We start from the raw sequence: 16,333 nt of genomic DNA on the forward strand, positions 1-16,333 counted from the left end.
CCGAACAGCATTTATTTATGCCTACTAGTAACACATGGCTGTTTTCGCCTACAGCGGGAATAGCAATTCTTGACCTCTGTCTGTGTCTGAGCCCCTTCAATGCTAACCACATATAATTCTTATCCTTTCTTCTTTCTATGTTTCTCATACCTATGAGTGACTATATCCACCATGATGAGTAGTAATTGTCACAAATTTCCTTTCTAGTTTCTTCCACCCCCTCAGAAAAATTGAGATTTATGCGGAACAGGGGGAAGGGGGAAAGAATTTTTTTTTTTGTTTCTTTTTTTTACTCTTATCGTGGTTTCAGGACATGATTTGCAAGTCAAACATGGGAAGACACGTAAGTAGAGTCCTGACACGTTTGTTCTTGGTGTCAATTGAAACAGTTGCATAGGTGTCAGTGCTTCTGATTTACCTTCGGGAAACCCGATTTTGTAGCCTTATTAGAATCTAATCTGAAACTAGAGCCTTTAGATTTTTCAGATCTTTATAGAAAAATCGTCAATTAATGTTTTGCAAAAATGAAAAATCCAAAAAATTCTCTCAGTCCTTGCAATCCTGGGCTGACCACGTTTCCTTGTGAAAAATACTAAAAATCTGGATTTCAAATACAGCAAATTGCCAATTGTCTTTAAATATGATGCTAAAAGGGGAGCTAAGTCATCAATTATTGCTGAAATTTCAGATATCTGGAATTCATCTCTACTGCATTTTTAAAACATAAGAGACTAATAAAAAAAAATATTCGTATTTATAGTCGTAATTACCACAGCAATAAATTATAATGTGGAAAAAATATTTTAATCATTGATTTTAGTGTGCGCGCACACACGCACTCACTCACACACCAGCCAATTCAATGGATAATTATAAATAAAGCTAGTTAAGAATTTTCCATTGTCTGATTCAAATTTCCCTGCATGGTGGCTAATGCAGGGGAATACGGTGGGTTCATAGCTTTGTACACTTTTGAAGCTGTTATGGTACCAACAAATTTCTTTGCTGTGCTGTTTTTAATCTCTGCAATCGCTTCACTGGAATAATGATGGACCAGTAGAGCTGTGTTGACGTCTAGCTTGTTTCAGTTTCTGCACTTCATTTGGTAATTTTTAAACTTGTGCCGAAAGAGAGGCGAGGCATATTTGATACAATGATCGCTGAGGCGCATCATCTTTTCTGGCTTTGTGACAGACATGACACTGCGATTCTGGTTATCGCAAGTTTCTTGAATTTGACTAACTTTGATGATTCTGAGCTCACTGATAAAATTATTTGAGCATGATGAGGCAGAGTTTCTCAGCCAAGGTGATTTCACAATATTTCTGCTCACCTTTTGTTTTGCTAAGAGGTTTTTCTATCTCCTTCAGCAATTATAGTGCACGCTTATCATCTAAATCTAAACAGGATAGTCGTTTCTTTATCTGGGTGATTTCTGATTTGGTCATATATGCAATGGCAGAGCCTCCTTAAGAGAGTATAGATGATAACCAGGCAGAGACATAATGTCACAATGGTGAGGAGTTTTTGATCCATTACACTACAGTTTCACAAACTTTTTGTTCCATCGCCCCCTTTATCAAATTTCTTTTTCTCATCGCTCCGCCAACTCAAGTGAACCCATAGGATCCTATGTTAAGTCTATCTTCTATCCCCCCCCCCCGGACCATTCCATTGTCCACCAGGGAGCAATATTGCCCGCTTTATGAAACACTACTACTAAACCAGACACGCACCTTGTCCATATTCCTCTAACGAACTCAACTTCTAACGAATTGGTACATGTTGGAATGTGTGTGTACGTATAGTGACCTCCATGGAATTTGTTTCTGTATAATGCTCATAGTAAGTGAAGTGTAATGAATGAATAATTATACCGTTGTAGGTCTGTTGCTCTCTGCGGCGAGACTTTTTAACAGGAAGATCAGCTCGCATTCACACCTCAGAGTTGGGAACCGCAGAAAACTAATTTCAGCCAACCACCACTGTGGCGACGGTGGGGTTTGAATCTGGATCCTCGCGATGCGAGTCCATCACTATGACCACCACAGTGACACACTTTGGGAAACACTGCATTACGCCAACTATGATGTACTTCATCTCCTCGTCAATTATCTTCACCCTCTTGATTTGTCCCTTTATATTGGTGAAATGCACCAGAAAGGTGGTGGTTTCACTGCTTGTAGTATACCACCTTGACAGTTTATACAGGTGTTTAGAAGTGTACTGTTGCCATTTGTGCAAGTTCTGGAAAAAATATGTACCACCATTGAAGAGCTGGTCTTTTTACATGTTACGTGAAAGCAAACATTTGAAAAAATCTTAAAAAATGAAGTCAAAATGCTGGTAGGAGAGCATGCTTGCTACGGGAAAAGATGGAGGGGACAACAACAATAAACTAATGCAAGCTGGACGGCTGTGATTGCAAAAATATTAGCTGTTGCCACACGTTTGTGAAAGGAAACAAATTCAAATAAAAAAATTGCAGAAAAGCAACAGAACCATTGATTTAGTTTTTATGTGTGAAAATTGTCCAAACTGTATCACACTCCATATTCTTAGTTATTTTAAATCATATTAATCTATTTTAATAGCCAAGACAAATGAAATGGATGGAGATGGAGTTGAGAAAAATACAGTTAAAAGTATGTGCTTCTTATTTTCTTTCTTAATTAACCAAGCATGCCATTTGAAAATTATTATGAAAAGGTTAATCTTATTTTTCTAGTGACATTGTATGTAACAGGATGAACATATATTTGAACTATTTTGATGTGAAACTGAACTGGCTTTTTTTTTTTATTTTGTGTTGCAAAAAATTATTTTCTGTTGCCTAAGTTTATGTTTTCAATAAATTTTAATTACATTTGCACCATGAATATAATCAGCAACTGTTGTGCATAAGAAACGAAATGAACTTTCCTCTAGAGCAGTGGTTCTCAATCTTTTTTAACTTGCTGATCCGTTTCTGTTACATAGTTTCTATGGCAGAGCCCAGTAGGCCTATTTTTTATTTATTCATCAAACTTATTGATTTATTTTTATCATTCAAAGTTTGTAATTATTATTTTTTGAATTCTCTGTTTTTTTTGTTTTTTTTTTAAATTTTTCTCAAGCTTCGTGAAGCACTGGATGAGAACCGCTACTCTAGAGCACTGTGCTTAACCAGTGTTTCACCTGAGTGTGCACTTTCTAGCAGTTCCACAGCCGTTCATGGAAAACAAAATAAATGAGTGGATTCAGTAAATAAATTTAAGAAAAAAAGCTCAAGGAGCGCTGTCATAGAAATGGTTTTTAAAAAAAGGTGCTTTGATTCAAAAGGGTAGGGAACTGCCATTCTAGAGCATTTTTGACTTGTTAAAACCAAAGATTTATCCAAAAAGTTAGATTTTGAAAAGCGAACATCTTTCATCAGCCTTAATTGGCTGCCTGTAAAAGTATGTAAAAAGAGTTTAAATTAAAAAAAAGAGATGTAAAAAAAGTCTTATTGTAAAATTAAAAATCTCTGTATCAAGTAATTGAAATATCATTTTACGCTTGTAACATATCCGTAGATCCCCGGTGGAGAAGTCCAATTCTAGTTTCAATCCTGTCAATATTTTTATGAAAACGTGCACTTGTCTTTTTTCATACACTAGTTCCGTTACAGGCATATATTAGCTAGATTCTCTATTGTTACTTAAATTGACCAAACACATCTATCACATATGTCTGTGCTGTTTTTCGCCTGATTTTAGTGAGCATTTATTTATTTTTTCTAAATACCAGATACCATACTAAATGTATGAGAATTATTATGCAAAATATATACCATATTCCCCAGGGGCGTAGCTAGAAATTTCGTTCGGGGGGCAAAGTGACAGAACAATGAATTTGGCTATCTTTTTCCCTTTTTACGGTCATTTTCTCACATTTTGGGGGGGGGCCCCCACGCTTTGCGCTTTAGTATCATTTCTATTTCACAAACTGCGTTCAGATAGTTCTAGCTTTCTTTTATTTATTTATTTACAACAACTGCATGGCAGTCCAGTGATTAAGAAGCTAGTCTGTGACTGTACAAGTCTGGGTTGAATTCCTGGTTCGTGTATGGATGTCTAGTAACACTAACAAATTCCCTGGATAGATCTTACGAATCTCTTGGGAATACGTGATTAGAGCCCAAATTATATGCACTAAAAAGTGGCGAAATATGCTCTAAAAATATGCACTCAAAAATGAAAAAATATGCACCTGAAATGAAAAATTATGCATTTAAAAATTGCAAAACATACCAAAAATTGGAAAACATGCATTAAAAAAATCGCTATGCAAAAAAAAGCATATATTCTTAAAATGCATTTTTTCTATTTGTTAGTATGTATTCATTTACTAAAAATTTACTGTACATGTAAATGCTCTCCGAGACCGTCCATCCTTTTGGGAAAGAGCGCAACCATTGCCCGGAGGCGGCAAATCACTTAGAAAAGTGATTTGCCGCCTCCGGGCAGTTTTTTTCTTTCTTTCCAAATACGTACTGTAAACATTTCCATATCACTTGAATCCGCAAAACATTTAGAAATCACTAAAGTGGCTCTGTAGGGGGACTTATGAATAGGAAGAGTGTTAGTTCAGGTGCCCACAAACTAGCAAAAGGTTTTTCCTTGTTTTTGGCACGCCAAGTAAGATGCCATTAAGAATATTTAGAATTTTTATAAAGGGTGATTGATGACCCAAATTCCCCTTTCCCCGTTGTCATAAAAATTCATCAAATCGGAACCCCCCAATCGATGCAAATGTAATATTTGAATGACCCTATGTAGTCATCCAATGCAATCCCAAAAAATTCCTAGTTTTCCCTTTTATTTGTATGACATTTTCTTCAGTATGGAATATTTCATTGTTGTGAAAAGCTACAGATTTTTCAAGTCTTGGAATTGGCGCCTATGGATTATATAGTCACAGTAGTAGTATGAATATTGTTTTCTTTTTTGTTTTTATCATATTAAGCAGAGGTGTACGCATGGAGGAGTGGGGGTCATGCTTTCCCCTTTTAAGCGATCAAGAATAAATTTCATTGAACATTTTATGAAAAAAATTGGAATATTAAAATACTTTTATTCGCCATCTTAATCAATTTCCTGTTAATTCAATATGTTTTTTAAAGGTTGGTAACTCAACATTTCTGTGGAAGAGATTCCTTGTGCCCCCTTCCAAAACCCTGTGTGCTTCGTCTAAAGGGTGATCCTGCGTGTAATGCCCCTGATATTACAACACAGATTTGAATAATCAACTGTTGTATACAATTGTCATGGATGTTATTAATGTCATGGATACAATTGTTAAGATGGAAAGAAAAATTGTTTTCTTTTTTTTTAAAGGGAAGAAGACGAAATCTGATCAAACACCTCGTGGGAAAAAAGCAAGATCTGTGGTAATTTATACTTGTATAAAATATTTTGATTGATGTACGAAAATAATTGAAATATGAAAATTACATGTAAGACTACTGTAGCTTCATCAGGGTCTGGCTATATACATCATCATCCTGATTTACATCACTCCAAGTTCACTTGGTCTCATCCTGAAAATTATTTTTATTGGACTTATGTTAAGAACATTTTTTACCCTTTTTTGGCATCTTATTCTTAGAATAGAAATGTTTCTCCCATGAGCGTTGTGTCAAAAAGAGGAATAGTTAAGGAAAAATAAGAAAATCTGCACATTTACCTCTCTTCTCTCCTTTTTTTCTTGACAAGGGAGAAACATTATCTGTGCAAAAATTTACCTTAACTCATGTCATAGTCTTGGAACAAAAATTACATAAGTCTGGGTATCACTGTATATTTAATCAAAGAGTTCCAAATTTATATGATGTATTACCCAATTTGTAATAATTAGCAATACCAATAATTAATAATACCAAATTTGTTTCCCATCTAGCTATTTTGAAGTAGCAAAAAGTTATCAAAACAGCGGTGTAGTATCTCATTTGTTGCCCGTTGTCAAATGTTGTATATCAAAATTGTAGGATGTGGTTGTTATGGAGTAGGTTATTCTTATATGTTGAGACCAGAGTTTGCATGTTCTTTTCGCTAGTCAACTCAGATATATAGTTGTTCTATATGAGTTTTTTTTATTGGTATTTCTTTTTCTTTTTGTGTCCCGAATAACAGTGCTCATACTTTTATACATCTTAACCTGAACAGTTTTGATATTTCAGCTGTTATAAATTATTTATATTTTCTCTTATTTTTGAAATAAGGTTTCGAAACCTGCATCAAAAACAAAGATGCGAGGAAAGATACTTATGGATGAGGAAACTCTAATGAAATTGGTAAGTACCGATAGAGTATACCATGCTACAATTCTGAATTTTTGTTCAATTTTACACTAGATTAATTTAGCTGCAAGTTATGAATTATGCATGTTTCCTTTTTTAACCTGCATATAATGTAGTTTATACTGATTTTTTGTTTTGATAGGGGGACACGCTGTAGCTTTGTTTTCTGTCGAGGGGATAGACATATTTTAGAAACAAGTGTGAATATTTTCGAATCATAAGTAAAAATATTAGTCTTTTGGCAGTTGTGCAAATTTTAGAGACAAAATGGAAATAAAAGTTATTCAAAACATACCCAAATCTTAGTTACGGCCCTGTTTTGATGTCTCAACAGAGAAATTAGTACATTGCATGATTAGAACTTGTTACTCTATTTACAAGAGAATGAATTAATTACTCCAAGTACTACTAAGAAAATTGCCTACCTCTGAGAAGTTTACCTACTGTTGTTAGTTGGTGAAAAAGTTACTATTCACCTTGAAAAAAATTCTCCACACTGCTCTGGTCTGGAAGACTACTTTTTTATAAATTCATTTGCAATATTGTTTAGTTCTACCCCATCTTGCCTCAACCTTCCCTTGTCTAGAATGTGTATGATCACTCCTGAACATATCTTTTAATGACTGAACGATAAAAAGAATAAAAAGCTGGTGTTAATATGATTTTTTTTCATATAAAAAATCCTTTATCCAGTGGAGCTGGAATGATTCTTCTCATTGAGGCCCATAGTGATAACTTAATGGAGAAAGAAAGTGATGCAATTTCAGTTTCCAAATACAAATAAAGATTGTTAATGAGGTGGTGAATGAGAAAAATAAAATTATATCAACCGAAATCAAATGTTTTGAACAAAGTTTTTCCTGTGTTGTGTACTATATTTCGATTAATGGAACACTATCTTAACACTTTATCTCCTGACATGGTACTCTAAAGCAGTGGTGCACAAACTTTTTGAAGTGTGACCCCCTTTTGACCAAAAAATTTTTGCCTACCCCGACATATGCTGACCATGTGTCCCAGTTTTCCGGACATCTCAATTTACTTATCCTTCTATACAATACAAATACAAATACAAATACAACGCCACAACAGGCAAATTGCCCAACGAGGTGGCTGACTTAAGAACATCATGGATCCCGAGCCATTTTTTGGAGGCCCCACCTACTACTGCTACACCACACAAGCACCACCCCCCCCCCCCCCCCCCCGCGGAATCCCCCAACGAATCTGTACATGCGGGAATGTGCGTGTACGTGTAGTGCAACCTGACGTAAAGTTTGTTTCTGTGTAATGCTTGTTATGTGTAGTGCTGTCATCTGCCCCCAGTTTTTCTAACTATGAGTGAAGTGTTATGGTTGAATGATTTACCGTTGTAGGACTGTTGCTCTCTGTGGCGAGACTTTTTAACGGGGAGATCGGCTCGCATTTGCGCCTTGAAGTTGGGAACCACTTCCCAACTTCTAATGTGTTTTTAATTTTTAAGAAATATACAATTTTGAAGAAGTATACAGCAGTGGATTGAAAATGGTTGTTGATGATTATGATGAAATGATTCACATATCACTTATTCTATTGTGTTTTTAATTTTTTAAAAATACACAATTTTGAAATCAGGTGATTCTTTTCAAGTCACCCTGTAAAAGTACGAACTTGATATCATTTGCCGCATGCTAGAAACACAAATGTAATTTTTTTTAATCAGCTGTTTAGATACCTTTTTTTGCTATCTAAGTTGTGCCTGAAACGCAAATGTAACATACTTGTGTTACAATAATGTCCTATTGAAACACGTTACAAAACATTTTAGGAAAATAGCTTCCATAAAGTAACTATTCAAATGTCATTTCCCCCATTCATTTTTTTTGCAAGGACATTGCACATTCATGATTCTGGCATGACAGAGCCGATATATTGATTATTGTACAAGTAGAATTTGATAAAATTGCATTGTATAGTAAATGGTAATTAGCTCAGCTGAATAAAGACATTCTTTAGTTTTGACATATTTTTAAATAAAAATGAATTTCTTATTTGGAAATTTTAATTTTGGAGAATCTCTAGCGACCCCTCTAGTTCATTGACGTTAGGCCGTGATCCACTGTTTGCACACCACTGCTGTAAAATACTGTGTAGTAAATTATCTAACATACTTCAGAGTACCAGGTTAGATAATTTGGTATATAACTAATTTTTCGAAAAACTGCACTTTTTGTCATTAATTAAAACTAATAAAATCGCCTATCAAATTAGCTTTGATAGTCATTATTATATTTTCATTTTTATTTATTATCATTATATTTTTATATTTTCCACTAGTTATCATATTTAGTTTTTTTGTTGAAAACAATTAGATAGTTATAACATTTCATGAATAGGAGCAGGAAATAGAAGACGAGGTACGACAGAGAAAGCAAGCAGAAAGGGAAGCAGCAGCATTAAGAGCAGTAAGTTTTTTAATAATTTTTTTGAGTTGTCAGTATCATAACACAAGAGGAGAAACATATTTTTCGCAAGAATCCAATCAACATGTTCACTGGTCACAAGCGAACTCGTGTTTCTGTACTCATACATAGCTGGTGTGATGAATGAGCTTTTCCTTAGAAAACCAGTCTACAATGTGTTAATGAACTGAAAAATACCCAATTCCAGAACAAAATCATTTAGGTCTCCTATTCTAAACATCTATTGCTGCATCGGGTCGGTATAGCATAATTAAAAAGTATCAATAAATCATGAATCTCGCATAAAAATTTTCCTGTTAAACATACACAAAGTCTGAGTTTAATCATTCTATGGATTTGCTTAAAATGTTACAACAAAACCAACTTGAAGGGTAGTGCTTGCAGTGGCAAAATAAAATTAGAGGAACTAATTGAATTTTAAAAGGAATCAAGATAAAAATCAATAATTTTAGTAAGTTTTGTTCCTCTTGGTGATGTGCTGATACAACCATCGTTGTAATGAAGCTGTAAATTCAGCACAGATGCCCTAGCAAGACATTTGTCACAGAATTTGTTTTCTATTATTTTCATTTGGATTGAAATATTAGCGCTATGGTGGTTGAGTGGTCATAGTGACGGACTCTCATCGCGAGGACCCAGATTCGAGCCCCACCATCAAAGGATTGAAATATTTAATATATTACTGTAATTTTTTCACAAATTGATATTAATCTGAAATAACTTCAGATTATGCTGTGGTTTTGGTCAGATGTAAGAAAGGGTGAAATAACTTTATGCTAACAAGGACAATGGTATAATAATTGATATTTATGTTTTGTTCCAAATTATTCTATAGAGAACCACATATATATATAGTAACAAAACTTCTAAAAAAATATCCGATTTGCCTATGATGTTGTAGTAAAAGGTTCGAGGCTTAACCAACACTGCTTGCCTATTCATCACCAGTTTTCTGCAGGATACTTAAGCCATGTTTTCTAAAGTGATTGAATTCAGGGCGTGTTATCGTGCGTAAATGAAAAAGGATGAAATCAAAAATACATATATCTTTCATCTATTGAGGAAAGGATTTAAATTTTTTTATCCCACATTAAACATTTCTGATGATGAACTGGTTTGAGTAGTGTAGGATGTGCCGGTGACAACAGCTTTGATCTGAGGCAATTTTATCACCCCTTAGTTGAACCATATCATAAATGAATACATTGCTGAAGTAATAAGTTTTATGATGTGAAAAGCTCAGACTGGTGCATTTGCTAATTATAATAGACAGAATGAATTCTTCTTTTAAAGAATATTTCTCACATTTTCTCTAACATCCTATCTTGGAAATTTATTTGTTGATTATGAATCTTTTGATGAAACGGAGCAACTTGATGAGTATTTGATTGTACTTGAATTTGCTTGTCAATGTTTATTTTTTTTGATAAACACATCAGTTTCTGCTTTATTTGCATGCTTGTGTGAATTTCAAACTTTGTGGTGTTATTGGACATATTTCTGAACATTGATAAAAATAGTTCACATTTTTAAGGATCGTCACTTTTAGCCAAGAACCATTACTCAAGTTGACTGGATTCATCACCCCTTAGTTAGCCCTCCAGCTGTGGGTGGGTTTTGAATTTTTCTGTACAAAATCACTGGGTATTTTTATTCACTGTGTATATAAAATGCAATAATAATGTACCCGTGAAATTTTATAGAATACGTAACACATGATATTAGCCTTGCCTGCAGCTAACGTGTTAATTGAGGTTCTGCTGTAACTATCTATTACTGGAAATAATATTAATGTTGAAAGCGCTTTTTTATTTATTCAAGAAGGTTTCTCTTATCAAGCAATAGATATAATGAAACATACCATGGAAAACAGGGATGCTAAACCCTTTATTTGTAGAGTGAGTCACTTAGATGGTTTGGTAAAAGGTGGTGGAGCCGTGCATGATAAAATGATTTATAATTTTAAATTTCTTTTACAGTTTTAAATGGCATAGTAACCATTTTAAAACAAAAATCGAGATCATGATTTTTTTGTTGAACCCATTGAACATTATTGGATTATGTGAATTATAAATGTGAATATAAATTGTGAATATTGTATGTAAAATTTTTGCAAAGGACTATTTCAGTTTCAATGTGAGAATATATTTTTATCAATTACTTATTGAATTTAGTAGTCACAAGCCTTGCCATATGAGTGAGGACCACATCTGGCCTGCGAGCCATGGTTCAAGTATGTGTTGTGTAAATCATACGAACTCGATAAAAATTTTTTTGAAACTTTCCTGCAAAGAAACAGATGTGCAGTAAATGAAGCATAAACCTCTTGAACCTCAGATGGAAATTGATAAATGGCACCTTCCAAAAAGCTGCAACCACAGAGTCTTTCCTCCACAAAAATGGAATCAAGAGTTTGGTAATGCTTATGGGAATGAAACTTTACGTGTCACCCCATCCAGTCAGCTAAATTTGGTTTTCCGGGCTTTTCAACTTTGAGTTGCAAATTTCAGTCAATTTCTCCTTTGATGAGTCTCGCCATAGCAAAGAGCAGACCAGCAACGCATATATGTGTTCACATAAAACACTCATATCTCCACACACATAATGTTATAGTTACACCAGCGCACTTCAATATGTTATGAACTTAGATACGTACAATCTGTTAATAACTGCTACTGAAACGTACATGCACCCTCGTAAAAATTTCTTTGTATTGGAATCTAACAAATTCATACATGCTGCATTGCATGTTCTGAATGTATTATGTGGCCCGTGACATATTTTTGTTGTCAGAGTTACGCATGAATCGTGTTCTAGTGGTGTGCTGCATCTATCTTACTTTGAGGTTAAAATGGCTGATGCCTGAATTTCTGTATTTTGTAAGTATGATGAATTTTGCATTTGCATCTGATATGTGTGTTTAATAATTTGCTGGAAAATGTTCAGCAAACTGAATTAAATGTAATCAATTGAAAGATTTAAGCCCATCGAATCAATTGTAATCAATTATATTCTGAAGTTTATGTGTGCTTTCATGACATTTACACCAATTACCAAAATTTTAATTATATTTTCTAGGCCTACAATCTGCCCAATAAAACCTCAACAGTGGTTGCACCTAAGTGGAAATCCTCTCTCAGTTTGTCTGGTTCTCCAAGCCTCCGATTAGTGAAGAGTTCTGAGGAAAACGATGATTCATCATGTGTTGGTAATGTGTCTTTTGACTTGAGTGAGTATCTGGTTTTGTAACTGCTTATTTTATATCAGTTCTGTTTTTGTATTACTCAGTTAGTATAGGCCTAGTCAGTTTCCTACAGAGCATGGCCTTGTATGGTTCTTTGAAAAAATCTGATTTTAAAGTCAAATTTCCAAACTCCTTTTAGTATTATTTGTTGTCTATAAAATTATATTAACTTAAAATAATATTATTTGGTGTTAGTATTTATTAATAATTTGCATTATTCAAATTTTATAAATGCTGATAGTCCTAAAATTCAGCTGCTTTTCTCTGTGTTTAATTGGTTCCTTGAAATACTCGTTTAATGCAAAATCGTGTAAAGAGTAAGTGGAATTTTACATGGCTGGAATTAGGATAAAGATTTCTCTATGATGATGAAAGAAATTAAAACTTTATGCCAAAGAGCAAAAGAAATATTTGTGAATGAATAATTTTAAAACATTTTTCTTGCAACATGGTTTGATAATTTGTGTCCCACTGGGTTATTCTATCCTATCATTGTTATGAACTTAGTAACAAAAGGCTTCTTGAGGTTCATCAATCATACATTTTTCCAATTCTTAAAGATTTTTCTTAGTGAGTTTTGATGAATAGGACTCAACCACAGTTTTGTAAAAGTAGTCTTGAGCAGCCAAAAATTACCAGAATCCAGAAAATCCAAGCCAAATTTTCTTCTGAACTCCTTTCATGTGGGACTGCTTTATTTCTGCTCTAGTTTTCCCAATGTTGTTGGTTATCATTTTTATATTTTTGCCATCAGTAGCATTAATTGGCCATAAGAATGTTATATGGAGAAAATAACTCATGGAGGTTTCAACAACACCCTAACACATAGATTGAATGATTAATGGAATAAAGTTACTAACGAAAAGTAAAAATTCCTTCCTGTTTCCATTTGTATCACGTATTTAGACCCAGACTCTATAGCCCAGAAATCTTTTCCAATTAATTTGTGCAAGCTTGAAATTGTTTGTCAGGCTTTTGAGAAATGCTGCTCTCTCTCTCTTCCAAATTGGAAGTGAAATTGACATGTGTCTTGAGTTTTGTGCTTTGCAAATAACATGTGTTGCAGGGCAGCATAAACAAGCTAAACTGCATACTTTTTTTAAAAAAAAAGACACATGCTTTGTTGAAATTCTGTATTGGCACTTTTTTTCTTACATGCAATCACATTAAAAAATATTGTTGGTAATTGTCTGTTACCTGTGGAGTCTTAGAACTTTTTCTTTTGAAGATAAGTGTGTATATAAGTGTGTATTGTACATACAGATATTTTTTACAAAACTTGAAAAATGTTGTAAAATATGAAAAAAATTTGAGATATCTTTATAATTCTATAATAAATTATAATTCTTTATAGTACAATAAGTTTTTCTTTTTGTTTGCTCATTGACATACTGTCAAACTTGATTAATTCGAACCCTTTAAGTTGCAATGACAAAATATCTCACCTCAGCAAAAGCCTCTTATTTTAGTATTGATAAGCCCAGATATTTTGTAAAGTCAATTTATCAATGGAAAATTTTTCCTTATACCCCCTTAGTTTGCATCTGCTGAAAATCTGAAGAAAGCGCCTACTTCATTAAAAAGGATATGGTATATTGAAGGAGGGTCTGGTGATTTCTAATTGCCTCTTGAAGGGTTATGAAAACAACAAAAAAGTCCAAATTATTAAAAATGCAAATCATCCAATTAATCTATACTGCATCCATAAAATGACTACAAATTGCAACCAAGTCATCAATATTCATATGGGATTAATAATTGATCTTAGCTGCTACATTATTCTACCGTTCCTGAATCGACATTACTGTAGAATTTTTCTACCTTGCTCATAAACCAGATTTATGGAAACAGTTACTGATATCATCAGTTATAAAACTGTTTCCCAAATTTTGCTAATCATTTGTATGGTATAAAGGAAATGTATTCATTAGAGTTTGTTAGAAGAAACTGTTCTGTGAAGAAATCTGTTTCCAGAGGTTAAACACCCAAATTATAAGTATTATCAAGTGGTACGCAATGGTGATGCATTCTGGCTGAACAATGTGTGTGTGTGTGTGTGTTGAAATAGGCATTAAATTATAAAAACTAAAAATTAACACAATTTTGCATTTTTAATTCTATACAGACTGTTGTTTCTGAAATTGTTCACTAGTCATGCAAACAATTTTGGTTGATTTATTTGGTACGGATAATCTTTTTACAAATTTAGATCATGGGGTTTTGCTGGTTTCCTGAGCATCAAAACTGGTAATTTTTTCGAACTAAGTTGCTAAACACTAAACAATAAAAGCAAATTGAATTCTGACATACAAAGGGCTATTTTCAAAGGAAGATGTGTACATTTTTTTATCCCAAGTTGTCATAAAACCTGGGGTTATCGTTAGGACTGGCGTGACAATTACTTACATGTTGATCAGTGGACAGAATGTGTGCATGACTGTTTGAGAGCCAGAAGTTAAGGTCGAAAAAAAGTACCCATTGTGTGCCAAAATCTAGAAACATCAGAATTTTTATCTTTTTTCCTATTTTTGTGGATTTTTCCCAGTTGTCTACATTTGCTCCATGTACTGAAATCACAATTTTCTTCTCTAATTTTGAATTCTCAAAAATATTTGAAAAAATTAGAATTTAACATTGAATTAGATAGAATAGGCTCTAAATTTCTACATTAAATGACAAAACTAAAGAGAGGAAGTTCTGAAAGTTTAAATTATCCAAAATTTGAATTAACCAAGTTCTACTATATAATTGTTTAGCGCCAGCAAGCTCAAGAGAATGCAGGAATTCATCGACCCAAACTGTGCCTAGGCAACTGTGTAGTGGCATAGGTAAACTGGAAGAATGCAGTCATGGTTAGTAATGTTTCCCGATACATTTGTTTTCAATGTTATTTTTATTTTTTATTCTGGGGCTGTAGCTGGAAATCTCTTGCAAGGGGGGGGGGGGGTGGCAAACAAGTATTCCAAAGGGGAACCAAGCTATATATAATCTTTTTACACATTACTTCAGAGCTTGACAAATACAGGTCACCATGGCAACTAGAAAATTGTTATTGGCTCCTAAAATTTTTTTTCAATATGGTTGCTAAATCGGAGTAAGTCTCTAAATTGGAGTCTATGGATGACACAAAATTTTCTGATTTCGTTACACTTTGTCTTGTAGCATGGGAAACATAAAAGTAAACATTATTTAGGACTGTTTTTCTTGAGCAAGAAACCATGGACTCCTAAGAAATTTAGCTGGCACCTAAATATTCTTTCGATTTGTCAAGCCCTGTATTACTTAATCATATAATTCTATATTTGTCATTTTTACCCATTCTTTCATTTATTCATTTGCAGAAGACAACTTTTTATAGTAGAGTCATTTTGAATGTGGAAATATAAAATTAATGTCCCTGTCACAGTGCACTTCTCAATTACTGTATAGAATGATGTATCTGCTTGCACTCTTGCCCTTTTATTCCGCCATGCAGAATTAAAAAAAAATAGATAAAGTAACATTGTACATCAAAAGCTTTATCTGATGAATTCATGGTAGGAGCTCTTCCAGAATGAAGTGCTAAAGTTCTTGAATGAATAGCTTTTCAAGACTAACTGAATGTAGATGCCCATATCACCAGTGTTAAAGAGCTCACTGATGATGAAATACTATACTACTACTGTTATACATGCACCTTTTAAACATTCCTCTAAGAATTTTCTATACAATTGTATACACAATAAAATCTCAATATAATGATATTCTGCTGAGCAAGAAAAAATATGGTTATTTAGGGATTATTGTTATATCAGGAGACTGTTTAACATAAGACAATAGGCATTTCCAAATAAAACTCGAAAAATGTTGTAGAGGGATTTATCATAATATCAAGTATCGTTATAGCAAGGTTTCACTGTATATACGGTCCTAATATTGAAAAGTACTACTACTAAACCACACATGCACCTTGTCCTTTTAATTTTTAATTTTGAGAACTAATTGTTCAATTTTTTTTCCCAAAAAACAGAAGTGCCACAATAGGTAGGCCAAGAATTACAGTACATGTGTTGTCTTTTGTGAAGTTTGCATTAAGAATTTTCTTGTTATAATTTTTCTTCTGTGCAGTTCTATGAGAGTGGTCAAAATATCATGCTGGGGCATAAATAACAATGTAAATAATAATTTGTGTCCTTATAAATTTTTTCAATGTTTTTCTTCCTTAGTGAAGTTTATGGTTGTTGCTCTTGGTAATCAAGACTTGGAATTGATTCATAATTTTCTGTATCTTCGAGATGGTGCTGTGAGTATTTTTATATTCTTATGTAA

The 16,333-nt window shown here is 33.5% G+C and overlaps 1 protein-coding gene across 4 annotated transcripts in view; it reads left to right on the plus strand.

Moving 5' to 3' along the window:
• The window catches only part of LOC149089456 (uncharacterized), a 90,142-nt gene that overhangs the window by 49,760 nt on the left and 24,049 nt on the right, over positions 1-16,333 (plus strand). For all 4 annotated transcript variants that reach the window (XM_089238689.1, XM_089238682.1, XM_089238674.1 and 1 more), the window contains 7 exons: positions 2,595-2,645; positions 5,358-5,410; positions 6,242-6,313; positions 8,695-8,763; positions 11,860-12,010; positions 14,782-14,877; positions 16,231-16,307. In XM_089238689.1, the coding sequence (XP_089094815.1) occupies positions 2,595-2,645; positions 5,358-5,410; positions 6,242-6,313; positions 8,695-8,763; positions 11,860-12,010; positions 14,782-14,877; positions 16,231-16,307 (569 nt within the window). The remainder of the gene's footprint in view (positions 1-2,594; positions 2,646-5,357; positions 5,411-6,241; positions 6,314-8,694; positions 8,764-11,859; positions 12,011-14,781; positions 14,878-16,230; positions 16,308-16,333) is intronic.

Source organism: Pholcus phalangioides, unplaced genomic scaffold, assembly GCF_987345545.1.
Source record: "Pholcus phalangioides strain wild (caught in Gottingen) unplaced genomic scaffold, Ppha-v1.0 ptg000002l_1, whole genome shotgun sequence".
NCBI classification, from domain to species: Eukaryota; Metazoa; Arthropoda; class Arachnida; order Araneae; family Pholcidae; genus Pholcus; species Pholcus phalangioides.